Source organism: Mytilus trossulus, chromosome 3 (assembly GCF_036588685.1).
Source record: "Mytilus trossulus isolate FHL-02 chromosome 3, PNRI_Mtr1.1.1.hap1, whole genome shotgun sequence".
In the NCBI taxonomy this organism is placed as follows: domain Eukaryota; kingdom Metazoa; phylum Mollusca; class Bivalvia; order Mytilida; family Mytilidae; genus Mytilus; species Mytilus trossulus.
The window spans coordinates 34,282,301-34,294,983 of record NC_086375.1 but is presented as its reverse complement, the minus strand read 5'-3'; the positions used below and the strand labels follow the sequence as shown (position 1 = coordinate 34,294,983).

The window sequence follows — 12,683 nt, the reverse complement described above, 5'->3', positions numbered from 1 at the left end:
CCAGTTTCGTATGTCTCAGACAATGTTGAGATTTGTTCGTCTGCTATATTTCCTACAACACGATGAAGCAGATACAGCATAAAGAAGCGATTTTCTGATAATACTAGACGAGACTTCACTCTCCAATTCCCTTATCATATGGTCTATGAACGCAAAACATAATGAGACTTTTCAATACTGTTTTGGCGTGTTTGCAGGGTGATTGGCTCCGGTAGTCTGTCGGCCACATCGCCTCGGCATATTTTCTATTATATCGAAGGGACCTGATAATTCTCATGCCGATTGGTATATCTCATTCCAAACTGCTGAACCGTACACTGTAAAATGTGCTCCAAAACTACATGTCTTAGACTGAATATTACAAATTCAAATCTTGTAAAAGATACAAGTTACTGTCCGATTTTGCCATCAATTCCAATAAAACTTTTATTTTTTTGAAACCATATGCCGTTATTCAATGATATTTCATCAATTAAAAAAGTGACAACATAGATGTTTCCTTTAACATTCAATTTATAAGTTTTTATTTTGCCATTATTTTTTTTTTTTGCATGCCGAATCGATGGGCACGCAACTGCGTGTTGGCGTATAGGGAGCTACGCGCCTGATGGCGGGTTCTTCCAAGTTTCCCACTAATACCCTATATAAAGTTCTAACTGCTATACTTACTGCAGTTATAGAAGGATTTCAGAAATATTCCGAAACGGCCTATTCAAGAAGTGGTGTTAATCAGATGTTGATACTGAAAAATTCAAAAGAGTTTTTGGTGAATTAACAATCTCAATGATTAAAATATTGTACCAACATTAAAACCTTTGATTTTTCAACTCTTTATTCCACTTTTCCACATACTAAACTTAAAGCTCGACTGAAAGAACTCGTCAGCTTATGTTTCTTTTACAAAAAGGGCACTAGAAGTTTTTAATATCTAGTTTTGGGCAGGATATTAGCTTATTTTGTGAGTCGGACAAAAAAAAACGCACCAAAGAGGATATCACTGCCATGCTGGACTTTTAATTGAAGCATATTTGTTAAATTCAGAGGTTTGATCTTCCAACAGACTATTGGAATCCCAATGGGTACCAATTACGCTCCTCTACTTACAGATTTGCTTTTGTATTCCTATGAAGCAGAATTTATCCAAGGGCTCGTACAGAAAAGAGAAAAGAAATTAGCCCAGTCTTCTAATTTGCCCTGTCGGTATATTGTTGATCTACTGTCTCTTTATAATAATAGATTCAGTGATCACTTACATTTAATATATCCAAGTGAACTTGAAATTAAAGATACTACCGACAGATAAATCTGCTTCATATTTAGACCTTTAAATACCAAAATGTATGACAAACGCAATGATTTAAGTTTTCCTGTAGTCATCTTTCCATTTCTGTGTAGCAGCATTCAGCGGCACCAGCATATGGAGTAAATATGTCTCAATTGATACGTTTCTCTAGAGCTAACTCAAAGTACGTTGATTTTGTTGAACGAGGAATACTGCTTTTTCAAAATTTGCTAAGACAGGGCTATGAATCAATCAAATTAGGTCATCACTCAAAAAGTTATAAGGTTGCCATCATGAGCTGATTGGCCATTATGAAAAAGGTGTGACAAAAATCATATCTGATGTCCTTCCTCAGTCATAACAACCTTTCATCATTACAGAACTGAACAAAGCAATAACACGACGGGTGCCGCATACGGTGTAGGAAATGCTTACCCTCTCGGAGCACCCGATTTCACTCCCGGGTTTTAGTAGAGTTCGTGTTGTTTCTTATTTATTATTTGTAACTGTTGATGTAAATGTCTTGGTTTTATGAGTCTTTGTTTACTTCTTGGTTTTGATTTTTATTGTATGCTCGGTATCCTCATTAAAAGTGTATATATCAGATGCACCAATCTAATCAATTGAAAATGTTTCTTTAGGAGACTGCAATGGTTGAAGAAGCATTTTTACATGCGTTGAAGAAAAAGAGACACCAAGAGGCACTAGACCTACTTAACAAGACAACATTCCACTATAGCAACCGGAAAGATGAGGTAAAAGTTGACACTGGTATACAAACTAAATAAATACGATGCTGATAAAGTATGATTTGACTTTTAATAAAAGCAAGGGATCTAGATTTTTCAATAATAATGATGTCTTGTAATGCTATGTTTGGCTGTTCGATACCTACGGGTACTATACTACGTACAAGTTAAACAAGCAAGGGGGTGAAAGAAACTGAAAAAGAAAGACTTTTAAACAGGCGCAATTATTTCAGCTAAAGATATTCCAAACTTGTAAAAGTACATCTGAATTCTCTTTTTTTTCTTTTTTTTTTTTAGATTTTATTGAAAGCAAAAATACTCTCCCTAGTTATCAGAGTTGATAAAAACAAATATTTTATCACGTCAGGAATATGACAGTTGATATTCATTAGTTTGATGTATTTGAGCATTTGTTTTTGCTATTTGAATAGGAACTGTGTTCTGAATTTTCGTCGGAGTGTACTATTTTTTTTCTTTTACTGCTTACACCACAGTAGAGAAAAATAATTCTGTTTTTATTTCAGGCTACAGGAAAACAATATTTGCATTTTGCAGCCTCTGAAGGTTACGTTGAAATTGTTTCCAAATTATTGGAACATAAAGCAGAAGTTAATAGTAAAGATAAGGTTAGTTAATAGAAAACTTTGCTGTGTCTTTTACAGAATATATTCGGGGATTTTAGATTTCAAGTTGCCATAAGCTGACTAAACATGTTAAACTTGCATAATATAATTAAATAAATAGAACAATTTTAATTAAATAGATTGAATTGAATTGAATTGAATTGAATTAATTGAATTGAATTGAATTGAATTGAATTAAATTGAATATTTAACGAATTATAGCTAATTATACTAATAAACGTTGCCTACTTTTTCATAATAATGAAAATTGATTTTTTTTTAAATATTTTTTTTTCAGAATGGAGATTCAGCACTTCATTTAGCCGCAAAGGGTCAACACGAGATGGTCATTGCATTGCTGATAGCGTTTGGTGCTAAACTGGACGAAAAGAACAAGGTTATTTTTTTTCTAAAATATTTTCAAAACAAATGCAGAAAGTTAAATATAAATCAAAATACTTAATAATTGTTATAAAATATGCAAATATTATCGTTTTTATTTGTTTTATTTTATTTTTTTCCAGAATAAACATTCAGCATTATATATCGCAGTACAAAACAAATATCCCAGAATTGTGGACATGCTACTGAAGTTTGGAAAACAACCGAACCTCACAGAATGGGTAGAGCATTTTATTTCTGGTCTTATATATTAAATTACCAAATGACCAATTTTTGAGGATATTTTTTTCCAATAATAAACGTCGTATCTCTCCAAGATCCCACCAAATAGATAGGCAAAACATATAAGTAAAAAAAAATAAGAAAAAAAATCTATAGTTGAATGATATTTGCTAATGAACCCTAAAATTATTACACGATATTCTTTCAAAATTTTACCAACCATGATCTTTAACTCTCCTCGATTTTCAAATTTAGACGAAAACAGCACCACAATCTGTACTGCTAAAATACAATGTAAAAAGTAAAATCACCAAAATACTGAACTCCGAGGAAAATTCTAAATTGAAAATCCCTAATAATGGCATAATTAAAACACATCAAACGAATGGATAACGATTTTCATATTCCCGACTTGGTACAGACATTTTATTATGTAGAAAGATTCTTTATGCTGAAATAAAAAAAAGAAGATATGGTATGATTTGCAATGAGACAACTCTCCTCAAGTGAGAAAATGACACAGAAATTAACTACTATAGGTCACCGTACAGCCTTCAACAATGAGCAAAGCCCATACCGCATAGTCAGCTATAAAAGGCCCCGAAATGACAATGTAAAACAATTCAAACAAGAAAACTAACGGCCTTATTTATGTAAAAAGTATGCAATAACCTTTTTTATTTTCCAATCTTATAGGAATGGGATATTCGAAAAAAGCTAAGTGCTAAAGAGGAAGAAATAGTAAACGCTCTTGGTAAACAGTGCTCATTCGTACCTGGATTTGAAAGTGGGTAAGAACATATTTATGCATGTATAAAACGCTGCGGAATACGCAGGCACGTTGGTACACTCTTTTTCCTATTTTATTTAATGTTATTTTTAAGGTCAACTATTAATGCGCTTTATATAAGTTAAATATATCTGCCTTGCAATACCTCTCTGGGGTGCCACAGTGGTAGTTAACAATCAGCCTGGACGAGCTACAATTAAGAACCTAACGATTGCTAATGTGTTTTCGTTAAGAATATTCATGGAATACTTTCTATTGGACATTTTATGATTGTTATTTTTTTTTCTTACTTATAGATATATTTAGATTGACCATGTTCCATACATTAAGGTGGAACCAAACACCTTGACTAAAATTAATTTGGCTCGTTTAATTATCATAAAATTTTGACAAGATATTTACTTTGACACTTTGTCAAATATATAAAAATTTCAAAACAAACGAACCACTCACTGTATGGGGGAAATTTCGATTGGCTTTCTACCTCAGGAATACATTTCCTTAGCTGTTTTGGAAAAACATGTAGGAAGTTTGGTCCTTAACGGCTCTTCAACTTCGTACTTAACTTTTTGTCGAGCCATCGACTTTTGTCGAAAAAGCGAGACTTAAGCGATCTTACATTCCGTCGTCGTCGGTGTCGTCGTCGTCGACGGCGTCCACAAATATTCACTCTGTGGTTAAAGTTTTTGAAATTTTAATAACTTTCTTAAACTATACTGGATTACTTCCAAACGTGGACAGAAGCTTGTTCATGCTCACAAAATAGTATCCAGAAGTTAGTTTTGTAAAAATAAAATTCCACTTTTTTCCGTATTTTACTTATAAATGGACTTAATTTTTCTGCGGGGAAATATTACGTTCACTCTGTGGTTAAAGTTTTTAAAATTTTAATAACTTTCTTAAACTATCCTGGGTTTGTACCAAACATAGACAGAAGCTTGTTTATGATCAAAAGATAATATACAGAAGTAAATTTTGTAAAAAAATTAATCCGTTTTTTTTTCTGTAATTTACTTTTAAATGGACTTAGATTTTCTGCCAAGAAACAACACATTCACTCTGTGGTTAAATAAAAAAATTAATAACGTTCTTACACTACTTTTAATTTGTACCAAACTTAAATAGAAGCTTGTTTATGATCAAAAGCTAGTATTTAGAATGAAATTTTGTTAATATTTTGTACCTGTGTATCTGTATTTACTTATAAATGGACTTAGTGTTTCTTCCAGTTAACATGGTACAAAAAATTCATACAGTCTGCAGTTAAAGTTTTTAAACATTTATTAGATTCATAAACTATCCTGAATGTTTACCAAACTTGGACAGAAGCTTCTTACGATCAAAAGATAGTATCAAGAAGAATATTGATTTCCCTTATTTTTGTTGAGCCTGTGATTATCAGCAAAAGTAGGCGAGACACTGGGTTCCGCGAAACCCTTACAAATTTTATAATTTTTTTGGGTATTCACTGATGGATCTATTGTACGCGAGACGCACGTCAGGCGTTAATATAAAATTTAATCCTGATATATATAAAATATTTGAAATACTTAGGCTTTTCTACCTTAGGAATGAAATACATTAGCTGTATTTGACAAAAAGTTTAGGAATTTTGGTCCTCAATGCTCTTCAACTTCGTACTTTATTTGGCATTCATTTTTTGGGATTCGAGCGTCACTGATGAGTCTTTTGTAGACGAAGCGCACGTCTGGCTTAATACAAAATGTTATCCTGTTATCTATGATGAGTTTATTTGGTAAACAGCAGTTTGACAAAACATGATTATGTTAATTAAGAAGTTTAACATTTCCTTTACATAGAACGTGATGAAAACATTCAGCTGATTTGTACAAAGTTACATGTATCTCCACGTAGTGTTATGTACCACACTAATAATTTTTTTCAGATTGATCAAGAAAGAGGTATTCTACGTGAAGCCAAATACCAAGTGCTATAGTGAATCAATGCAAGTTGAACTTGTTACAGAGAACATAACGTCATCTTTTGTTTTCCAACTTTACAAAATGCAAAGTGAATATGCAGATAAAATCAATTTAAAAAAAGACCAAGAATCATTTAGTGATTTTTATGAATGTAGAACGTGGAATTGTAAGGAAAAGGAACTACAAATAATGGTGACTGTAGGTGATACACTTGGCAAAGGTCGAAAGCTCAAGTTTATATCTGTAGACAACAGTGTTGGAAAAGTGAAAATATCGGATAAAGCGAGCAACGTTGATGGGAGTAAAGAAGTAAGCACATGTTAATTGATATTACTTATTTTCCTTAAAAAAAATGATGTAAACGACAAGACAAATAAAACAAATATGGGCTTTGCTCATTGATGAAGGCCGTACGGTGACCTATATTTGTTAATATCTGTGTCATTTTGGTCTCTTGTGAATAGTTGTGTCATTGGCAATCATACCACATCTTCTCTTTTATAAATACATTCAGTAACCCCTGACGAGATACCTGACTAGAGACAACCCATTACAATTAAAATGTGGTAGGGATATCTATTTTGATATCTTGCAAACTTCTTTATCACCTCAATTGCCACAATGGTAAAACATTTAAGAAAATTAAGTATTAATTAGAGTCAACAGTAGTTTACCGCGCATCGATCATAATTCTATCTAGAAGATAGTCATACAAATCAAAACCAGAGGAAATGTATAAACTCTGGAAGGAACGAAACAGATTACGATGACATCTGATAAGCGTCTGATGTTATGCAAGCATCGCACGATATTTGAATAAAAAAATTCGGGAATTGCACATAATTGAAGTACTAAATACTATAATTTGATGCTGCCTTATAATAAGCAATACCGCATAAATATCGTATTTATTTGCTTGTACAAATAGTCTGTCAAATACCAAACCGTATTCATTTGATCATTAATTCACTTTTACTTAAGAGAAAACGCCTAACAGTCAAAAACAAAAATGAAATGAGACACGGCATCTATCATATTCACGTTTTAATGTTTGTGTTTTTGTTGTTGTAGTCATTTGTTTTGTCTTTAGGTAACAGTTGTAACCGTAAACATTGAAATAAAGGATTGTGAATATACCAAATTCACAATAGCAACTGTTCCAAAAACCGAAAAAATGAATATTCCTAAAGAAGGAGTAATTCTTAAACCGAAAACATCTCCTGGAACAGAAATATCTATTCCACAAGACGCATTTGAAGAGGACTCAAAACTCTCCTTAAATGTAAGTTTGTATGAAATATGAATAAGGAGAGGAGACATCTCACCATTATTTTTAGAACCCCCCTCAAAACAAGAATTAATAAGAATGTGTCCATAGAACACGGATAACCCATCCGCACTATCATGTTTTATGTTCATTGAACCGTGAAAATGGCCGGGTAAAAACTGTAATTTGGCATTAAAATTAGAAAGATCATATCATAGGGAACCAATGTGTACTAAGTTTCAAGTTGATTGGACTTCAACTTCATCAAAGACTACCTCGACCAAAAACTTTAACCTGAAGCGGGACATACAAACGAACGAAGGAACTAACGGACAAACGAACACACAGAGCAGGTAACATAATGCCCATACATGGGGTATAAAAAGAGTATTGTATGAAAAAGTTAAACTTACAAGGAAAAGCAATGCTTAAACATATTTTATCTTGACACACCCCTGGCTTATATATCTACATGATCGTAGGTTTCAATAAGATTGTTGAATTAGTTATTTGAATTGTTATTTATATTTATATCAATATAAATGTGGTCATTTTTATAAATTTCCTGTGTATAAAACTTTGAATTTTTCGAAAAACTAAGGATTTTCTTATCCCAGGCATAGATTACTTTAGACGTATTTGGCACAACTGTTTTGAATTTTGGATTTTAAATGCTTTTCAACTTTGTTCTTGTTTGGCTTTATAAATTTTTCGATATGAGCGTCACTGATGAGTCTTATGTAGACGAAACGCGAGTCTGGCGTACTAAATTATAATCCTGGTACCTTTGATAACTATATATAGATATGCAATTCAAAGTGTCCAATCTTATTCGAGCAGGTCATTGACACAGAGGAGACAAACATTGAAGAGAACAAATTCCTGATAGCCACTGACGCTATAGCTGTGCATACATCTGATGGTGTTCAACCACAGAAAGATATTGACATGAGACTTCCAATTCATACTGAACTCGAAAGCAATGATGTTATAGTAATTGGTTCCAATGATGACCATCCTGAATCTATTGATGACTGGGACATTATGGAACTGTCCGATGATGGTGATGTTGGGTCCGTATCTTTTAAGACTAACCATTTCTCAATGTAAGTAAAGTAAAAGAGAAAATACAGAATTTTTAAGGTTAATTAAAACCATGAGTCAGAAAAAGAGAAAATACAGAAACTTTAAAGTTAATAGAAAACATGAGTCAGAAAGAGGTCATTAGAAAAAATAAATAAATACAAAAGTTAACTGTGTCTGAATAATAACACATCATAGCGAAGTGTTCCATCTTAATTGTATACTGGTACAACCCACAAAAAAATGTTTTATTTTCCAAAATACCATGAGATAAATGCAGGATAAAACTGGCTTTATAAATATGTTGATATGAGCGTCATTGATGAGTCTTATGTAGACTAAACGCGCGTCTGGCGTACTTAATTATTATCCTGGTACCTTTGCCATGTTTTATAACTAAATGTATATATTTACTTGACAGCAAAATGTTACCACAAATTAAAAATCATTTAACACGTTCAGTGATAAAAGACAAAAAAATATCATACACGCTGGAAACAAAACTTAGAAATAAGAAAATAAATTTATACTAGTATCTTATTCAACACCTGGATCCGCCCATGGCATCTGCGATAAACCGTCCTGGGAATGAGTAGTTGTTACGGTCTTTTTTTATAGCCACATCATTATAAAATGAGGCGATAGATACCCAAATTCAAAAGTCGAAAACTAACTGATAACACCATGACAAAAAACTGAAAGCGAAAAAATAAAAAAATAGATCAATAGTACGAAAACACAACAAAGAAAAGTAACCACTGAGCAACACGAACCCCAACAAAAGTAATATACATCAGCTATATATCATAAGTTATTACATTCTCTACACTGTTACATTACTGGTAGGTTTGATGGAGTTTCCAAAGCTTTAGCAAAAACACAAGAAGGTCTAATCGAGATACATGAAGCATTGGAAAAGACGATAGCAAGAAAGAAAAGGGTTGTGTTCTTGGTGTTTACAAAATTAGCTCATGAAAATGACAATGGAAACATTTCTTCGGCTGTTAAACATACCAATCCCCAAAGCCAAGGCGAATTAAGTGTGGTGGTCTATTGTGCATTGTCAAGGAAACGACAAACTGTACAAGACGACTGGAAAGAGAAAGGCTATCGGCTGGTTTGCACGTCTGCAGATCAAATTTGTACGGTTAACAGTGTATTCCAGGTAAATTGGTTCGGTTACAACCTCAAGAGATACTTATATTTTCAATTTAAGTTAAACGTATTTAGAGTAAACAAGCAACCATATTTGTGATGTATTCGTCTTATTTGAACTATAAAAAAGAGAGTACACAGGTACTGAAGAAAACTCACAAAACATGCTCTTTTATACTTTGCATAACAATTCCGTGTTTTTTGGTCCGAGAGGGCGGGACTTGCACAGAAAAGCAAACACAAAACAGTGTTATATAAAGGCAGCAGTATTATACTGCTGTTAAGCAGTTGTAAATTTTTAAAGCGTATAAACTATACGACTTCATTTTCCAAATATCTAAGCGACATCTATTGAAACAACAATACTACGCAAGAAAATAAATTAGGCGGAAAAAAGAAAAAAAAGAGAATAATAATCAGAACAAATTCAATAGGTCTTTCCACGGAAATGTGGAAAGACCTAATAATCAGAACAAATTCAATAGGTCTTTCCACGGAAAGGTGGACAGACCTAATAATGGTGTGGTTCAAAGTATGACGGGATACATAAGTACAGTTTCACGTCAAATACGGCTGAATTTATCTATGTAAAGTCTACCCATAAATGATAGAAGGTTTTCATTACTGGTGTAAAATTGCGCGTTTGAAATTCGCACAGGTAGACATAAAAATAATTTTGTCGTATGACGGCATACCTTAATGCAGACTCACGTAAAGTAGATATAAAAAAAACAGACTTAACAATAAAAGTATTAACAATAAATAAAATAATGGTGTGGTTCAAAGTATGACGGGATACATAAGTACAGTTTCACGTCAAATGTATATCATAAAAAACAGACTTAACAGAAAAAGTAGTATTATTGAATAAAATAGTTTTGTCATTCATAGTATGTCAAGATCCTTAAGTAAAAGTATAATCAATCAATGAAATAATTTTGCCGTTCAACGTATATGGTGTTACATAACCACTGAGTCACTTCTAATGAATATCTAATATCTAATATTCTTGATATTATACTGTTGTTTGAAATTCATAAATCGATTGAGAAAAAACAAAAACAAATCCGGGTTACAAATTAAAACTGAAGGAAACGCATCAAGTATAAGAGGAGAACTACTACACAACAGAACCACAACATTAAAATGTAACACACACAGAAACTAACTATAATAATATAACAATGGCATTTTTCTGACTTGGTACAGGTTCAAAAAATGTCCATGGCAAGTAGGACAAGACTTAGTAAATGGTTTGAATAGACACATGAAATTAATTATTTGACAATTAGTATCTAAAGACAAGGTGAGAAGTCTGATAATTTAGTGATGAAAAATCAAGATAATTAAAGAATAAAAACAACACAACGTTGTTTGGTACATGTAATGCACTATCATGTCGATTATCCATATAATCAGTGTCTTTAGATGAACGATTTTGGCAGAGAAAACAAGGAACAAGTAAAAAAGAAATACAATCAAACATAATGTTTTAATTGTTGAAGGTGAAACAAAAAATGTGACGTTATTCTATCATTTTTTTTCATTTTTCGTTTTTCAGATATCAATATCTGGAAACGTCGAAGAAGTTTACCATTCAAAAATAATTGAGTTGGAATTTCATCTGAAACGGGAAAACTATAGAATTATTAAAGTTTGTCGTGTAGAGAAAGAAATCGAACCGGAAGGTCAAATGGAAATCAAACAAATAGAAGTAACTGTAAAAGATAACATGATCACAGTGCCATCTAAAACCTGTCTATTTTGTACAGAAATGACACAAGTTGTCAAAAAGGTTGAAAACATCATGCTCAAACCCCTTTTTGACTGCAAGTTCAGTTTCATAGAACCAGCAACTACACCATTACCATCACCACCACCAGGTATTGTTATTGATTATGCTCCCTGATTAAATTGTTTTTTTGGGAGAACATTATCGATGTTTTGACTGTTTATGGGTCTGAGGCAAATGATTCCGGATATTTACTTGAATTTCCCTTAATAGCTAGATTTTTATGAATCTAACATGGCTAAAAGACATTTGGGAGGTGAAGAAGCCTATTGAATAAATGAATATTATTTTTGCAAAGCAATATATACATAGTGTATCAACACATGTGTCATGATTAAACACCAGAGAACAATATTCTGAGATTGTACTACAAACGAACATTCAATTAAGTTTAAGTGATCTTCTAATTCCTACTTTTAGTTTATCAATATGAATCTATCGTTAATTTTATGAAATCGTCACAGAAAAATGATATGCCGGCACTGTACACAAACAAACGACTTAAACAATATTTCAAAACAAAACAAAATCATGTAGATGGGCATACTATAAAATCGAAATCAACTGATAAACAAATGAAAATAACAAAGAGACATAACGAACGCACAAGTCGAAGAAAAACTGAAAACCCATAGCAAACAACTCAAATCAACGAAATGGTAAACACATAAACCCCACCCAAAATAGGAGTGATCCGTAGTTTGATGATCAATCAATCCCCGAATCAATCCGTTTTATTGATCAATTCTTTGAAAAAGGGGACAACTCAATAAAGGTAAAACTATCCCGAACAGTCGTAAGATATTAGAATAATAGCAATATTCAAAATTCGCCTTATAAAATGTTTGACTTATCTAACTTTTTCATAAGGTCCAAATACATGTAGTTATCGTCTTTTGATTTTCGTTGTCCACGAATATAGTCCTTAGTGTGGACAGAATGTAACTTATGCCTTTTTTTTTATACCCCTTTCAAATTTATTTCTCCCTGTTGTATGCCTCAAAAAGCAAGGAGAGGGAAAGGGAGGTGAAATGACACTAAAACAAAGTGATTCAGGAATTTTAAAGTAAAGTAGTGATTTGGACCAGCTGAAAAGGTTAAAAATTAGCACTCCGGAAGCTGCCAAATATTTCAAGACCCCCTCAACATAAAAATGTCCATACTTTGAGTTAGAGCCAATGAGGGTTTCTATAATTTTGATAAGATTTGTCCCAAAGTAGTGCAACACAATGTAAAAGTATTATTGAGAAAGCAAAGTTTGTTTTAAAAAAATCATTTATTGTCTAGAAGTAATCCACTACGAAATAAGTGTGTACACGGACCATTACTTTTTATACCCCCACTTTGAAAAAGGGGGTATACTGTTTTACCTCTG

General features: G+C 32.5%; 1 protein-coding gene across 1 annotated transcript; it reads left to right on the top strand.

Annotated features, from left to right (window-relative positions):
• Positions 1 to 1,932: 1,932 nt before the first annotated feature.
• LOC134710709 (uncharacterized) lies at positions 1,933 to 11,425 on the top strand. The gene is made up of 10 exons (XM_063571100.1): positions 1,933 to 2,037; positions 2,556 to 2,657; positions 2,953 to 3,051; positions 3,179 to 3,277; positions 3,975 to 4,069; positions 5,975 to 6,320; positions 7,102 to 7,293; positions 8,119 to 8,384; positions 9,208 to 9,526; positions 11,078 to 11,425. Exons 1-10 carry the CDS (start codon positions 1,933 to 1,935, stop codon positions 11,423 to 11,425), a joined length of 1,971 nt encoding a protein of 656 aa, XP_063427170.1.
• The last annotated feature ends 1,258 nt before the right edge of the window (positions 11,426 to 12,683 follow it).

What these genes read in the sequence shown, in the direction of transcription:
- LOC134710709 (XM_063571100.1), top strand. Translation starts at nt 1,933, where the DNA reads ATGGTTGAAGAAGCATTTTTACATGCGTTGAAGAAAAAGAGACACCAA. An exon ending in ACTCAAAACTCTCCTTAAAT is followed by an intron (nt 7,294 to 8,118) that starts GTAAGTTTGTAT and finishes TTATTCGAGCAG; the next exon opens with GTCATTGACACAGAGGAGAC. An exon ending in CGGTTAACAGTGTATTCCAG is followed by an intron (nt 9,527 to 11,077) that starts GTAAATTGGTTC and finishes TTCGTTTTTCAG; the next exon opens with ATATCAATATCTGGAAACGT.